General features: G+C 37.8%; 1 protein-coding gene across 1 annotated transcript in view; it reads left to right on the forward strand.

Annotated features, from left to right (window-relative positions):
• Positions 1–466: 466 nt before the first annotated feature.
• Positions 467–15639, forward strand: part of LOC103609751 (serine/threonine-protein kinase tousled-like 1) — a gene marked incomplete at its 3' end in the record, with an annotated part of 19422 nt that continues 4249 nt past the window's right edge. Inside the window, exon 1 of the mRNA XM_008594041.1 lies at positions 467–739. Coding sequence (XP_008592263.1) covers positions 601–739 — 139 coding nt within the window. The remainder of the gene's footprint in view (positions 740–15639) is intronic.

The following is a 15639-nucleotide window of genomic DNA, read 5'->3' on the forward strand; positions in this document are numbered from 1 at the left end:
CTGCTCCCGCGGAGGCGGCTGCCGCCGCTACCGGAGGCGCAGGAGCCTCGCGATAGTGTTTGCACAGGCGGCGCGTGACGCCGCCGCTGCCTGTAACTGATGCAGAGGTTACCCCGCCGCCTCAGCCTCCACCCACCGCCCGCTGCCGCCACTCACCGTCCGCTGCCGCCACCGCCACCCGGGCGACGCCGGGGGCCAACGCACTGCAGAGGTGCCGGCAGGTTCCGCCCGCGGAAGTATCTGCCGGCGCAGCCCGTGCTCCGCCCGTGCTCAGACCCCGGTCCCAGCGGGCGCGCCCCCTCGACGCCTCTGCCCTCGGGCCGTCGTCGCGCTCCTTCCCTCCGCCTCTTCTCCTGCGTGCCCGCCCGTTCCCTCGCTTCTCCCCCTTTCCCTCCTCCCCGTCCCCTCTCCTTCCCTCACCTCTCCCCTCCCCACCTCCCCTCTTCTCGGTTTCCTCCCTCATCCCCTTGACTCTCCCCTCCCTGCCCTCACTCTCTCGCTCGCCCTCAGCGCGGCCCCCGCCATGACGGAGGCGGGTGCCGGTGCCGTTGCCGCCGCTGCCGTCGCAGGGGGGGAGTCGGGTTCCCAGAAAGTAGCTTGATGAGTGTCCAAAGTAGCAGTGGAAGTTTGGAGGGGCCGCCATCTTGGTCCCAGCTCTCCACGTCTCCAACCCCGAGCTCGGCGGCGGCGGCCAGGTCCCTGCTGAATCACACGCCGCCATCCGGGAGGCCCAGGGAAGGTAAGAGCCGCCGCTCCCGCGCCCTCTCGCGGGCCTCCCCTCCTTCCCCGCGGCCCCCGTGTCCCCCAGGTCTCCTCCGTTCGACCCCGGGGTGGGGGATGGTGGCGAGGTGGACGCGAGGCCGCCCGGCCCCGGGGAGGTAGTGCGCTGGCTGTAGGAGGTGGTTCGCGGGTGGCGGAGGAGACGGACGAAGGGGTGCGCGCTGGTGGGGACGGGGCGAGGCGCGCAGACTCGCCTGGGGTTCCTAGGAGGCAGTCTTGCGAGGGTGGGAAGCCTCCCCCCGACGCGAGCCCCTTTCTGCTCCATTTGCTAGTACACTCGGTTCTCTTAATCTCCTGGCCTCCGCTCTCTGGTGGGTTTTCCCTCCCGTTGAAGCATTCATCCTCGAGCCCCCTCCCCTTGCACCGCGCACTCCTCCCATAGAGGCGGTCCCCACTCTGCGAGCTTTGCTGCCCGGGATCTGGAGGATGCCCCTCGCTTGCAGGGTCTCTGCGCTTTGGGGGAGAGACGCTGAAATTATCTAGGCAGACTTTGATCCCCTGCTTGGTCCCCTAGAGCAGTTTAAACGACAGACTGACTCGTGGGCAGGTTTCTTAAACCACCCCTCCAGATGGTTGCAACTTTCCCTCCTTCGCCATCGACTCCTGCGTGTTTGTGCCTTATCTCCTGTACTGCAAGTAGGCTACTGTTCTTCTCTGACAGAGTCGTGGGTTTTGTGGGAGATATCTGCGTAGAGGTTACTGTAGACACGCACCAGATCGGTTACAATTGTTTTCTAAGTTTTCGGGCTTCTTGCTTGCAAGTGTGCTGCCACCAGATGTAGCAGTTACACAGCTAGTAAAGCACCGGAGTGCTTTTGACTAAAATTTCAACTTGGTGGTGTTTAACTTTACGTATACCACATAAAATGAAATTTGGGAGAACAGGCGTTTATGGGGGAAGAATACATGTGCATGGACTCTCTTTTTAACGCTCTTTTTGTCTGGAAAACACTTAGAGTAGTCATCAGCAGTTGGTAAATAGGTTTTTCACTCCCAGTTGTCTCACACAAGGAGATTGTAGGCTCGTTTTCAGAAAAACAAAAAACAGAAAAAGTCTGGAAGTCCAACAGTCTGGTGAATGTTTTAAAGGAATCCAGAGCTTCGATTTATGTAGGAACTGGTGGGATTAATTTATTTTTAAAATACCTGTCGATATTTAGTATTCAGAGCCTTGACAATTGTTAATCAAGTGTTTTGTGCCCTAAATCCTTTGATTCAGGCATGGCATTCTTTGTCATTTTGTTCCTGTGAGCATGTGTGAAAGTGACAATAGGCTCAAAGATTGGCATGAATATGCTCTAGAAAATTCACGGAAAGGTTTGATTTATGGCGACCATTATACATGCGGAATACGTTGACAGACATTTTCCGCTTTCATCTCATCACCCCAATACCGAGTTTTCATTATTAGAAGGTAAAAGTTTATTTACTGAATGACTCATTTAGTACATCTGATGATCTTTCTTTTTTACACTTGAAAATTTGTAAACGAATGTTACAGAATGTACCTTGTAAATAGAGCAGTTGGTGCTTTTAGCATGCTTTTACTATTGTCTGTATTTTAAGATGCTTAATGACGGTGTTCTGAGTTGAGAAAGACCGTTTTTATTTTTTAAGGCTATATACCTTTTTATCATTCGTTCATTAATTTCTTAAATGTTTATTGAGCGATTGCTATGTGCCAGCCCTGTACTAGATACTGAAGACATAGTGTTGAATAACTGTTCATCCGTTGACATGTATTGTCAGTACTGGGAATTTGTGAGCCGCAAAATCTAGATTGTGAGTTTCTGAGGTTATTTCAGCCCCAGTTAAAAAACTCGTCTGTGCTATTCTCCATTTTTACTGATTTTTGAAAATATTGAGGGACTAGAATAATGTAGCTTAAACTTTCACCTAATCAGAATTTCCCCCTGCAGTTTAAATTTTAATATATTTGTATGTAACCTAAAGTAGTGTGTGTCTGTTAACTCCTGAAATAATAGGACATGCTTTTGTGGGAGTTATACTTCACACCAAGCACCTGTATGGCCACAGTGAAATGCTTCTTTTCGACCAACCAGTGTGTAAGTTAAAACTATGTTAATCTTCTCCAGGGTTTTATATTCATTTTGAAGCTTGGTGCTGTATACTGAGATTTTACTAATACTAACAGGAATTGCATTTATGAAGCACCCAACTATCAAGAGAGAAACGTTTTCTATTGAGTAGAATCCTAGTTTTTATTTCTTTAACAAGTATTTAGCACCTTTTACAGCTATACATGTCAATATGTTGTGTAAATAAACTGAAGTTTGAGAGAGCTTTTGACTTCTGGTGACTGCTAGTAAGAACCATTAATGTTAATGGAACTTGAATGTGTTGAATGTATGTTTCAAGGAGAGAACAAACTTTGCTTCTTGAAAAATTGAGCCAACTTAATTTAACTGATAGTAATAGAAAAATTTAAACTTCAGAGAGGTACACATTATATGTACATAAATAAATATATATGTGATGAACTCCTTTTAAACAAAGTTAGCTTTGAAACGGCCTATTTTTAAAGATATGCCATAAATATCTGTACGGTTACTTCAACTTATTTTGAAGTTCTGATATATTTGAAACCAAAAATCTAAGATTATAATCTGATTATTTTTAATGCTCTATATTTTGGTTTTCTTCTTCCCTTTCTTACCCTAATCCCATAATCATATTTATATAGTTTTATTTGATTACAAATAAAATATAGCTTTAAATAATATGATTTAAGAATCTATTAGAATTTAGAAATTTATATGATAAATAATGTGTCGACTACTTTCTTTCCTCTCTTGGTACTAAACCTTTTCATATATCAATCTTGAAGTTCTCTTAGTGGTGCTTAGCAATGTAGCTCTAGTTTTCTGCTGGAGGTTTTTTTTTTTTTTTTAAAAGATGACCGGTAAGGGGATCTTAACCCTTGACTTGGTGTTGTCAGCACCACGCTCAGCCAGTGAGCCAACCGGCCATCCCTATACGGGATCCGAACCCGGGGCCTTGGTGTTATCAGCACCGCACTCTCCCGAGTGAGCCACGGGCCGGCCCCTGTTGGAGGTTTTAAACCTGTAATCTCCATCCCATTTTGTCTTCTCTAATCTTGTGAGTAAGGGGGCGGGGAGTTAAGAAATTGAGTAAGTTTTCAAATAAAGGTCAGTTTTGCTTTGCTGAAGTCTAGGAACCTAGTGTCATATTGGCTAGATAATCAGATTTTTTTTTTTTTTTTTTTTTTATATCTGTACGTGGGTACTTTTGAATGGGTTATTGCTAAGAATCTAATGATTTGTTTTTTTTTTTTTTTTATGTCTTTTGTCTTTTTCCGTGTCCGGCAACGGATCGCAACCCTCAGTGTCGCCCCCGTACCGGACCGGGGACCAGCAACGGGATCGCAACCCTTGGTGTTGCTCCCGCGCCTCGCTCAGCCAGTGAGTGGGAACCGGTCTGTATGTGGGATCCGAACCCTCGGGCGGGAGCGCCGCCACGCTTCCCAAGCAGCGCACTATCCAGTGCGCCACCGGGCCGGCCCCTAATGATTTGTTATACAAAATACTAGCATTTTCTTTTCTGTTCTATTCTGCCAGTTATGAATAATTTGCTTTACTTTTTTGTAAATAGTGAAAGTAGTTGGATTAAAAAGATGATATCACAGTACAGTAAACTGTTGCTCTCTTTTCATATTTAAAGATTATGTTCCCTAGGTAGAAGAGTTAAAATATTTGATTCCAAATGATTGAGCACTTATAGAGAGATGTTAAAAATGAAGATGTACCCAGATGGCTGTACAGGCCTTTAATTTCATGAAACCACTAGGTAGAGGAGGGCAAGGTTGTATGTTTAAGGATTCTAGCTTTTGAATAGATATGTGGTAGGTGCCTCCTTTACACAGGCACATTTACATATCAGAGGAGAGAGAGAAAAGAGAGAAACCAGGGTAGTTAGACATCTGGAAATCTGCTCATGAGAAATAGTCTTTTTTGGTTTCAGGGCCCCTTTACTGTCTTAAAACTTATCGAGGACCCCAAAGGCATTTTTTTATATGGCTCATGTCTATTAATATTTGCTATATTAGAAATTAAGTGACAATTTCAAAAATACTTATTTAAAAATAATAGTAATCCGATTACCTGTTAACAAAAACTTGTTTTTATGAAGAATAAATATGTTCTAAAACAAAAAACTTGGTGAAGCTAGTGGCATTTTTTAGTATTTTTGTAAATCACTTTAATTTCTGACTTACTAGAAGTCAGCTGGATTTTGCTTCTGTTTTCAGTCTGTTGTGATATGCTCCTGTATCCCCTCTCCATTGTGATATGTTTTGATTATGTGAAGAGAATCCAGCTTCACATAGATAAGTAGTTGAAAAAGGAATAAATATTTAATAGCCTTTTCAGTGAGCATTCTTTGATATTACACCAAAATTCGACAAGTGGCAGTTTTTTTTAAAAAGGTTATTTGCAGTGTGGAAGTACATTGTACTCCACAAGTGTCTTCAGGACCCAAGGAAGTCTGTGGACCATGCATTTAATCTAAAGAAGAGAGTAAAGGGTGGGAGACCTGATTGCTGTCTTTAGATATTTCAAAAACATAAGTAGAAGAGAGAATAGATTCATTCTCCTGTTTTAGAAGGCAGGCCAGCAGGTTAAAGTTAGGAAGACATAGATAAGAGTTCAGTATAATTTTTTGACAAGAATGTAAGAACTGTGTAGCAACAAGACTTGTCCAACAATGGAAAGAAGTATTTAGCTGTAAGAATTTAAGACTGCCTACAGAGACATTTTGGGGGGGAAGTGGAGATAAATTCTGTAGATTCTTATATTGGGTGCTATTGGATTAAGTGACTTAAGGTCCCATCCAATTTAAAAATGTTAACATTGTGATGCTTTAGCAATTCCTAAATGTAGTTAAACCGTACTTATGTATCCATTAACGTGTTTGAATATTCTCTCAAATCAGTAGTATGAAGCTATTGTTGGCTTTATTACTATTTTGCATTTTTATTGTGCTTTTCCTCTGAGGATTTTCCTGTATTTTTTGGAGTCAACACAATTAGTCTTCCTGAAATCTTGCTAAATTCCCTTTGAGATATAATAAGCTTTGAAGACATTTTAGGGAACTAAATGCTGTTTATAATACACTTTAGTAGATTTGTAATATATTTGAGCACAGAATTTTAGAATACTGTGGGGGTCTGGTTTTCAATTTTGAAAGGGAAACTATAAACATTATATAGTCTATCTGTAATTGTTTATATGCTTTCAGAAGTAATATAGTTAAACTATTCTAATGTTTCTAAAGCTAGAGAGTCTGAAAAGGGGAAACATAAGGGAAACGTGTTTAAATTGATCTCTCTTGAATTTAAAAATGCATATTAAATATAACCAGGACATAAAAATGAAGAATTTTCTTGTTTTACACAGAGAATTGTACATGTAATATTTATTATTAATTGTAATAATTCATATTTTAATTTTATATGGAACATAATCTCTTCTGTGTTTTGGATTTTTAGGTGGTGGGGAGTTAAGCATAAATTCTTACAACATTCTTGAGGTCAGTTTAATGTGTAAGTGACACCTAGCTTGAGACTTCATGTACTCATTGCATTTGGATTTGAAGCTTATGTTGTACAGAAGAGCTATAAAAATAAGTTGTCTAGTTTCATAAACTCCTTCATGTTTATTAATAATTTCTAAGAATCTTGGAATAAGTTAGAATAATGTTATGAAGTGGGAGAAGAAGAAGTATGATATAGATGAGAAAGTGATTATAGTTGGAGTCCAAGTGTAGTGCCAACTTTGCCATTAACTGGTTGTGTGACCTTGGGCACTTGCTCATGTCTTTGCTTCAGTTTCATAAATGAGATTTACAAAGCTGAAAGGGACCTTGGAAGCAGTCTAGTACAAACCTCTCATTTTACAGATGAGGAAACTTAGATAGTTTGCACAGACTCTCACTGTAAAAATTGGGACCAAAATTCAGTTTCTGACTCTTAGATTAGTGCTTTTTCCATTATACTTTGTAGCTTCTTTTCATCTGTAAAATGAGGGGGTTGAATTAGAGGCTCTCAGAGGTCTCTTCCAGCTCAAAAATATTGTCATTCTTGTAATATTAGTCCTAATATGGTTTATTAGGGGAAAATTTGTAGCTTTCATTTGTTGGTGAAAAATGTTTCTCAAAGAAACAAGGTCATATTTTGGTTCGTTAACAGAAGATAGTTTTATCTTCGTTATTACCAAAGTGTATTTAAGTTTATTTATGAGCATGGTAAGTAGTGTGCTGGGTGGTCTTGTTTTTTTAAGTGATTTACATACTAAAATACTGTTATGAATATATTAAGAGCTATGTAAATTACATAAATAACAATGTGATGCCCTGAAGTTAAATAACTAGGTGATTGCTCCTCAGAAAATATTTCTGGAATATATCTCAGCCTGGACCCCTGTGTTTGCCCCTAGTTAGGTACCTGTGTTCTTTGGTGTCCCATAGGATTGTCTATTTCCATAGCACCTCTATCATGCTACCTTTTATTATAGTTTTATTTATATTGCGTCCTATACAGAAAGATCTTGAATTCAGATACTATGTTTTGTTAATTTCCATATTCCCAATCACAGTAGGACATCCTCTACAGAGCTGGCACCCAACTAAAAGTTTTGTTGAAGGACAGTTACATGTATCATATATGTATGTCTTGGTATGCACATATTTCAGACCCAAGAGGATGCTTATTTTAGTAATTCTTTAAATTCTTATATTTTAGAGCTTGATATGAATAACAGTAACAATAATAGCTAAAATTTGTTGATTTTGCACGGTAATCCATTTATTGTCATAACTGTGAAGTGCATACAATTATTATTCCCATGTTACAGCTGAGGAAATTGAAGCACAGAGAAGTGAAGTCATTTGCCCAATGTGACCTAAAGTAGTAAATGATAGGGCTGGGACTTGAACAAAAGTCTGTGTATTTTAATCACGAGGATATATTGCCTAAGATAAGGAAATTTGGTTTTGAGTAACTTTTTAGTTTTTCTATAACAAATTTAATTTACTAATCAATTTTTAGGCTCATTTAATTTACCTTTGAAATTTTGTTAAGTTTTTTTGCATGAGTTTTATACATGTGTGAAGATAAGATTAAAAAAAAAAAGAAAACTAAACCAGACAACCCAATTTAGAGAGCTATACCAGCTATGCAAATCTCTTACATTTCTTTCTTTTCTTTTCTTTTTTTAAAGATAAGTTTAGTCCCTTCATGAAAAATGTTAGAGATACATCAATGAAAAATCTTATTTTCATGTTTGGCAATCTAATTTGGAATTCCATTTATCTTAATATTTGGCCTCATAAGCCCACTAGAACCATAACAGGCTTTATAACCCAATAGGAAAAGGCTCTGAACTAAATTGTGATGTCTTAATCACAGATCTTTGTTATTAGTATTCAATATTGGCAGGAAAAAGAGGCTTGAAACGCAATCTGGTTCATCTGTAAATAGTATTTTTTAAAACACTTAGTTTTAGTTCTTCTGTTGTTTCCCCAAAAAGAAAATTCCTTACATAGAAAACCTAATGAGAGGCTGAGAGAATTTGAATGGGTTGATAGGAATTCAAATCATGGAGTGGAAAGATACTCATAGTGGATCCAGGTGGTAGACTGTAAAACTTGAATTAAATATTCCCAGTGTGGCTTCATTATGGGGTCTGAAATATTGAGAATTTCAAGAAGGCAAGTTATATATTGTTTTTAAATAAAAGTGATTATATTCTACGAAGATTCATTAGAAAGCCAAATATGAGTGTTTTGGAGGGATGACTTGTGATATTTGTTCCTCTTCATCTATAGGGGTTATTAAGAATTCGTTGTACTCATAAATTTGTGCCTTTCCTTAGAAACTAATTAGCTGGAGAAAATGACAAACAACTCTTGGGTGTAAATTCCTAAGCTTTAATTGGTAAGTGCTGGTATTGTTAAGTGTGATACATTGTGTGATTTCATGATTCCCCACTTGACACTGTGTATGTGCTTCCTATCTGATGATGAATGTAGTGCCACTGGGGAAGGTCATAGGGGTTTGTGTGAAGCTAATTTAACCATAATCATCCTGTCTCATGAGACCGCAGGCATGTTTTAGTTTAGTGTTGTTGGGTTTTTTTTTTTTTTTGGATAAAGAGTGTATATTTGCGTCTTAAAACATACAGTTTTTCCCTTTTCCGTGCACAGATTTTTAAATCTGTTGGCTTAGTCAACTTTGTATACCACTTTTTTACTTATATTGGAAGACTTATTCTATTTTATGGAATAACATGTCGCCCAATTCTAGAATCTCAGTAAAGCCAAATGAGATCTTCAAAAAGAAAATGCATATATTTATTAACGCTAGACACTGTTTTGGGCACTTTGTAAATAGTAATTCATTTAGTCATATGAACTAAATAGTATTATTATCCCTATTTTATTGATGAGGAAATTGAGGTTAAGAGAGGTTAAGTAATGTCCCCAAGAACACAGAGAATATGTAGCAGAACCAGGATTCAGACTAGGCTCTTGAGTGCATGCTCTTAATAGTTATACTATTCTGATTGTCAGTGTTATTCCATTGAATGGACGTACTATAATTAGTTAACCATTCTTCTTTAGGTAGTATGTTAGTCATGATTCTTTTGTTTACATGTGATGAAAACACAGTTTTGTTAAGTTAAAAAATGAATTTCTTGGTTCATGTAACTGGGATCGTGAGTGGAGCAGAACGGACTAGATCCAAGATCTCAGATATCATTGAACTTCTGTCTCCATTTCTGTTTTCCTAGCCTCTTACTTCTGGACCCCAGACACATAGCTTTAGCTTAGCAACCAGATTTGAAAGACAGCTTCTGTTTCCTGATGTCCCATGCCAGTTCTGGGTTGGTGCTGATCTATTCTAATTGTCAATTCCTTAACTAACTAATTGTTGGGACGTGGGAGATGAGGTACAGCAAAGATAGCTGCTATGTGTGTGGGTAGGGTGAGTTGGGGAACCCATAGAAAACTATGATTGACCGTCCTCTTGATATCATATGGATTGGGTAAAGTGTAGTTTTCCTGAGGAAGGGATAATGGGTGAACAAAAACAACTTAACTGTAGGAAGTAGGTTATTTCTTTTCTATTTATTTGTTTTTATTTTTTTATTTTATGGCTTTTACAGATAATATAGTGACTATCTGAGTAAAAGCTTTCTTTCTTTTTTTTTAAAGACTAGATTCTCAGTGATGAAATTATCAGAGCAAAGAATATAAAACAATTTTAAGGCTTTCAAAAAATATTGCCAAATTATTATTTTTTTTATTTTTTATTTTTTTTGTCTTTTTCTGTGTCCGGCAACGGATCGCAACCCTCAGTGTTGCCCCCGTACCGGACCGGGGACCGGCAACGGGATCGCAACCCTCGGTGTTGCTCCCGCGCCTCGCTCAGCCAGTGAGTGGGAACCGGTCTGTATGTGGGATCCGAACCCTCGGGCGGGAGCGCCGCCGCGCTTCCCAAGCGGCGCACTGTAGCAGTGCGCCACCGGGCCGGCCCTTGCCAAATTATTTTTTGAAGGATTGTTCTTAGCTCATATATCATCTGATTTTTTGTTTTGTATGTTTGTACCTATGTTCATGAATCAGATAGGTTTGTAAGTTTCCTTTTTTATAATGCCCTTGTCAGGTGTTCTATCAGGGTAACACTGGCTTTATAAAAATGGGTTGGGAAGTGCTTTTTCTTTTACCATTATCTCAACGAATTTATGTAAGGAAGGATGTGTTATCGCTTCCTTGAATTTTGGTAAAATTCACTGGTGAAGCCATTTAGGCCTGGAGTTTTCTCAGTGAAGTTTTAAGCAATGACTTTAATTTCTGTAATGCCTTAGGACTCTTCAGAGTTTCAACTTTCATATCAGATTTGGTAAATTGTTTTTTCTAGGAATTTCTCCATTTTATCTGAAATTTCAAATGTCTCTGCATAAAATTATAATAGTTCCTTGTCAGCTTTCTAATGTCTGTAGGCTCTGTAGTGATGTCCTTTTTTTCATTCCAGGTAGGTGCTGTATCTGTCTTGTCTTTTTCTTTTTTTTTTTTTTTTTCCTTATCAGTCTTACCATAATAAAATAATAAAATAATAATAAACTAGTCTTTGAGGAATTAATTTTTAGTTCTATTCATTCTTTCTACATTTTTTAAAAATTTAATTGATTTTTTCTAATTTTTATTGTTTTCCTTCATCATTCTTTGGGTTTAATTTGTTCTTCTTTTTCTATACTTTTGTGACAAACATTTAGCTCTTGGTGTCTTAGTTTTCTGTTGTTTATATTATAACAGAATACCTGAAACTGGGTAATTTATAAAGAAATGGAATTTGTTTCTTACAGTTTTGGAGGCTGGGAAGTCCAAGGTTAAGGGAACACATCTGGTGAGGGCCTTCTTCCTGGTGGGACCCATTGCAGAGTTCCAAGGCAGCAGAGGGCATCACATGGGGAGAGGGCAAGAATGGATTCATGTACTCATGTCTCTATTCCTCTCCGTATAGAGGCACTAGTCCACTCCCATGGTAAACTATTAATTCATTAACATTAATGCATTAATCTCTGAATGGATTAATCCATTGATGAGAGCATAGCCCCGTGATCCAGTCACTCCTTAAAGGCCCTGCCTTTCGCATACTATAGTTGTATTTCCCCCCTTTTTGTCCTGTCACAAGGGGTTAAGTTTCAACATGAGCTTTAGAGAGGACAGACAATACATACTTTTTACATAAACTTGGATTTTCAGCCTCCCCCTCCCAATATATGTGTATTTGAGGTTAGAAAGTTCTCAAAGCATGGGTTTAGTGTCCTCCCTCATTTTTTAAAAAAAATCAGGATGATATTTATACATCATTAAATTTAAAATGTATAATTCAGTGACATTCTTCCCCAAGTTTTGATATGTGTATGTATATCCATATATGTATGTATTTGTATGTTGTGTGTGTGTGTGTGGTATATATTTATGTCTTATTAAGTTCAAAACATTTAATTTCCATTAATTCTTCTTTGATTAATGGGTTATTTAGAAATGAATTGCTTAATTTTTAAACATGTAGGGTTTTTCTAGATTTTTTCTGTTACTGAATTGTAATTTAATGCCACTGTAGTAAGAATTAAATCTATAAGGTTTTACTTTTTTGAAATTTGGGACTTTTCTTTATGGTAAAACATAGGGGCTTTTTGTGTAAATATTCCTTGTCTGCAACGAAAAATGTTGTGTAGGCTGTATTTGTTAGATGTGATGTAATATGTTTTTTGATTATATCGAGTTTGTTTCTTTTTCATATTGTTTTTATTACTTTTTTGTTTTATTACCAGTGCATATCCATCATGTCAAAACAAGAAAAGAAGAGAAAAATGGACTGTGTGTGGCTTGGTTTTAAGGCACAGTGGAGTATGGATTATTTTGTTATTAGATAGCAAAACATTGTTCTTATTAGGCAGTGACACTATAGCTGTGACAGAAGAATACAATATATGTTGAAATTCCTAAACTAAGCATATACCAGAGTATGCCCAACTCTCAGGAGAGCAACATCAGAAAAATTAGAAAATTTAAGATGGAATATCTCATAACAGCATAATTCCTTAATAAAAATAAAAATGAAAATGAGGCTCCCATTAAAATAAGCTTCCAAATGGCTCATTTGTTTGCCAGGCAAGGAAAACCATTTACTGATGTTGAGTGAATTAAATTGTGTTTTATTGTAGCAGTTGAAAAATTATGTCCAGAGAAAATAAGCTTGTTTTAAACTATTAACTTTTTGGCCAGAATGGCTGATTTAAGAGTTGAGGACATTTGAAGCATCATCAATAGTCAATTAAAAAACAAGGCAAATGATTTAGAGTGGTTTTCCTTGGCTCTTGATGAGCTGACATGTTATTGATACTGCTGAGTTATTGTTTATTCAAGGAGTCAGTGCTAAGTGTGAAGTGGCAGAAAAATTAGCCTCTGTGAATAGTCTGTAGAACTACAGACTTGAATATTTTCTAAGTTGAGAAAATACTAAGTACAATGTGAAGTGGAATCTGCTAAGATGTGCTATGAAAGATGAAAAAATATGTGTGGAGCAGAAAAAGGCTTAGTTGGACAAATTTACAAAGCTCGTAAAAATGTAAGGTGTTCATAACCTATGGTTATTCATTCATCAGCAGCTGCTTTGCAGAAAATATTTGAATCTATCAAGTGTCATTGAACTGGTGCTGTCAACTGTGAAGTCCTTCATTCTTATGGACTTAACTAGCATCAGTTGCATGAATTTTTGTTAGAAATAGAGCCTGAATATCCTGACTGGCTTAGCAGTGGTAAAGTTGGTGGTTTTTTTTCTTTTTTTTGCAATTGTTTGAGCCAAAGGCTTAAGATTGAAATTTTTCTGAACAAAGAGGACCACCCCAACCAGTTTTATCAAATACTGATTATCTTTGGAAATTAGCTTTTTCTGCAGATTTGATAGTGTTCTTAAATGAATTTGACCTAAAATTACAAGGCAAAAAAGCACTTATATGTGATACATAGACTGCTGTAAAGTCATTTCAATGGAAACTGATGTTTGAACCACAAGTAATGTCGTGCTGTTTGTATACTACTCATACCGTCAAAGCAGTTAGATCTTCATTCCCACATGAATTTACATGGATACATCTTACAGCCTCTGACTATAGTTCCAGCAGCATTTTTCAGACATTGATGCAAATGCAAAGGAAGTTTCCATATTTCAAAATCCATTTAAGTGTGCAATTAAGGAACTTCTACCTAACCTTCAATTGGAAGTGACATACGCAGAGTAACGACATACTGAAAGGCAAATATCAGAAGAAGAATCTAATAGAATTCTATTAACTTCCTTCCAAGTAATGAATATGCTCGATTAAAGTCATATGCCTTTGGGCTGATATCAATATTTGGCAGTACTTATCTCTGTGAAAAGACATTTTTAAAGATACACACACTCTCATTATAGATCAGCATTAACAGATAAGTATTTGCAACTTACTTTGATAATAGGAAATCCCAATCAAGTGAGGTGTTAACCTCTCAAGAAGTATTTCATTTCATTAGCAGACTTGTATTATAAGATATCATACTCAGTTGTTATTATATCTTGGATTTTGTCAGTAATAAGTTTGTGAGAATGTTTTCTCTCATTTCGCAAATATCTACATGATTTTGCCTATTGGCCTGTAAAGACTAAAATACTTATGATTGAGCTCTTTGCAGAAAAAGTTTGCAGAGCCCTGTTCAACAGCAGTGCTTCTGAAACATGAGTACATATGGCAGTTACCTAGGGGTATTGTTAAAGTTCAGATTCTGATGTGGTAGATCTATGGAGGGATCCAAGATTTTTCACTAAAGCATCCCAGGTGATACAGTTACTGCTGGCCTATGGACTGCATTTTGAGTAGCGAGGCTCTAGTATCCAAGGAAACTAAAATTTGTTAAGCATCTATTATGTCCCAGGGATTATATCAGGGGCTCTTGGATCTATTGCCTCTTTAAAATGTCTTAAAAACTTGTTATAAGGTATTAAGGATTAAGGCAAAGTTGAGGCCCCTAGTAAGAATTTTCAGTTAGAAACTCGTTGTTGTCATGGTTTTTGTTCTTGTTTTGTTTTCCTTCTTGGGTGTATAGTTTCCTCTAAGTACCTCATGGGAGAGGGTTGAGTTCCTAGAGGAAGCTATACATCTGAGTGAAACAGTGGGAAACAAAATACTACATTATTATTAGCTGGTCCATGTTAAAGTAGGGCTTGATGTTCTCATCTTTCTGCTGAATGTCAGTGTGCCATCAACCAGTTACCAAGCCAAAGTGTGGGCATAGTATATATAGCATATATATGATTTATAAATATTTTCTTAGTCTCTTGTTTGCCATTTTGTAAATGTGTGTTTTGAATTAGCAACATTTAAAATTTTTGATTAAGTCCTATTTATTGATTTGAAATTTTTTTAAAAATTATTTTTAAACGATTGTGGTAAAATATAATATAAAATTTACCATTTCAACTATTTGTAAGTATACAGTTCAGTGGCATTGAGTACATTCACATTGTTGTGCTGCCATCATCATCACCATCCATCTCTAGAACTTTTCCATCTTCCCCACCTGAAATTCTGTACCCGTTAAACACTAACTCGTCGTTCTACCACACTCCCACCCCTTAGCAACCACCATTCTAGTTTTTGTCTCTGTGAATTTGACTGCTGTGAGAAATGTTATACAATACTTGTCCTTTCGTGACTGGCTTATTTTACAATACTTATTTTATTACATTGTAACATGCCTCAAAATTTCCTTCCATTTTTAAGGCTGAATAATATTCCATTGTATGTATGCCACATTTTGTTCATTTATTCATACTTTGATGGCCACTTGGGTTGCTTTCACTTTTTGGCTATTGTGAATTATGCTGCTATGAACATGGATGTACAAATATCTGTTTGAGTTGTTGCTTTCATGTCTATTGGTTATATATCAGAAGTAGAATTGCTGGATCACATGGTAATTCTATGTTTAATTTTTTGAAAAACCACCATACTGTTTTCCACAGCATCTGCACCATTTTACATTTCCACCAGCAATGCACAAAGGTTCCAATTTCTCTCATCCTCACCAGCACTTTTTTTTTTTTTTTTTTTTTTTTTTTTTTTTTGTGACCAGCAACGGATCGCAACCCTCAGTGTCGCGCCCGTACTGGACCAGGACCGGCAACGGGATCGCAACCCTCGGTGTTGCGCCCGCACCTCGCTCAGCCAGTGAGCGGGAACCGGTCTGTATGTGGGATCCGAACCCTCGGCGGGA

This window comes from Galeopterus variegatus, unplaced genomic scaffold (assembly GCF_000696425.1).
Source record: "Galeopterus variegatus unplaced genomic scaffold, G_variegatus-3.0.2 Scaffold10045, whole genome shotgun sequence".
Taxonomy (NCBI): domain Eukaryota; kingdom Metazoa; phylum Chordata; class Mammalia; order Dermoptera; family Cynocephalidae; genus Galeopterus; species Galeopterus variegatus.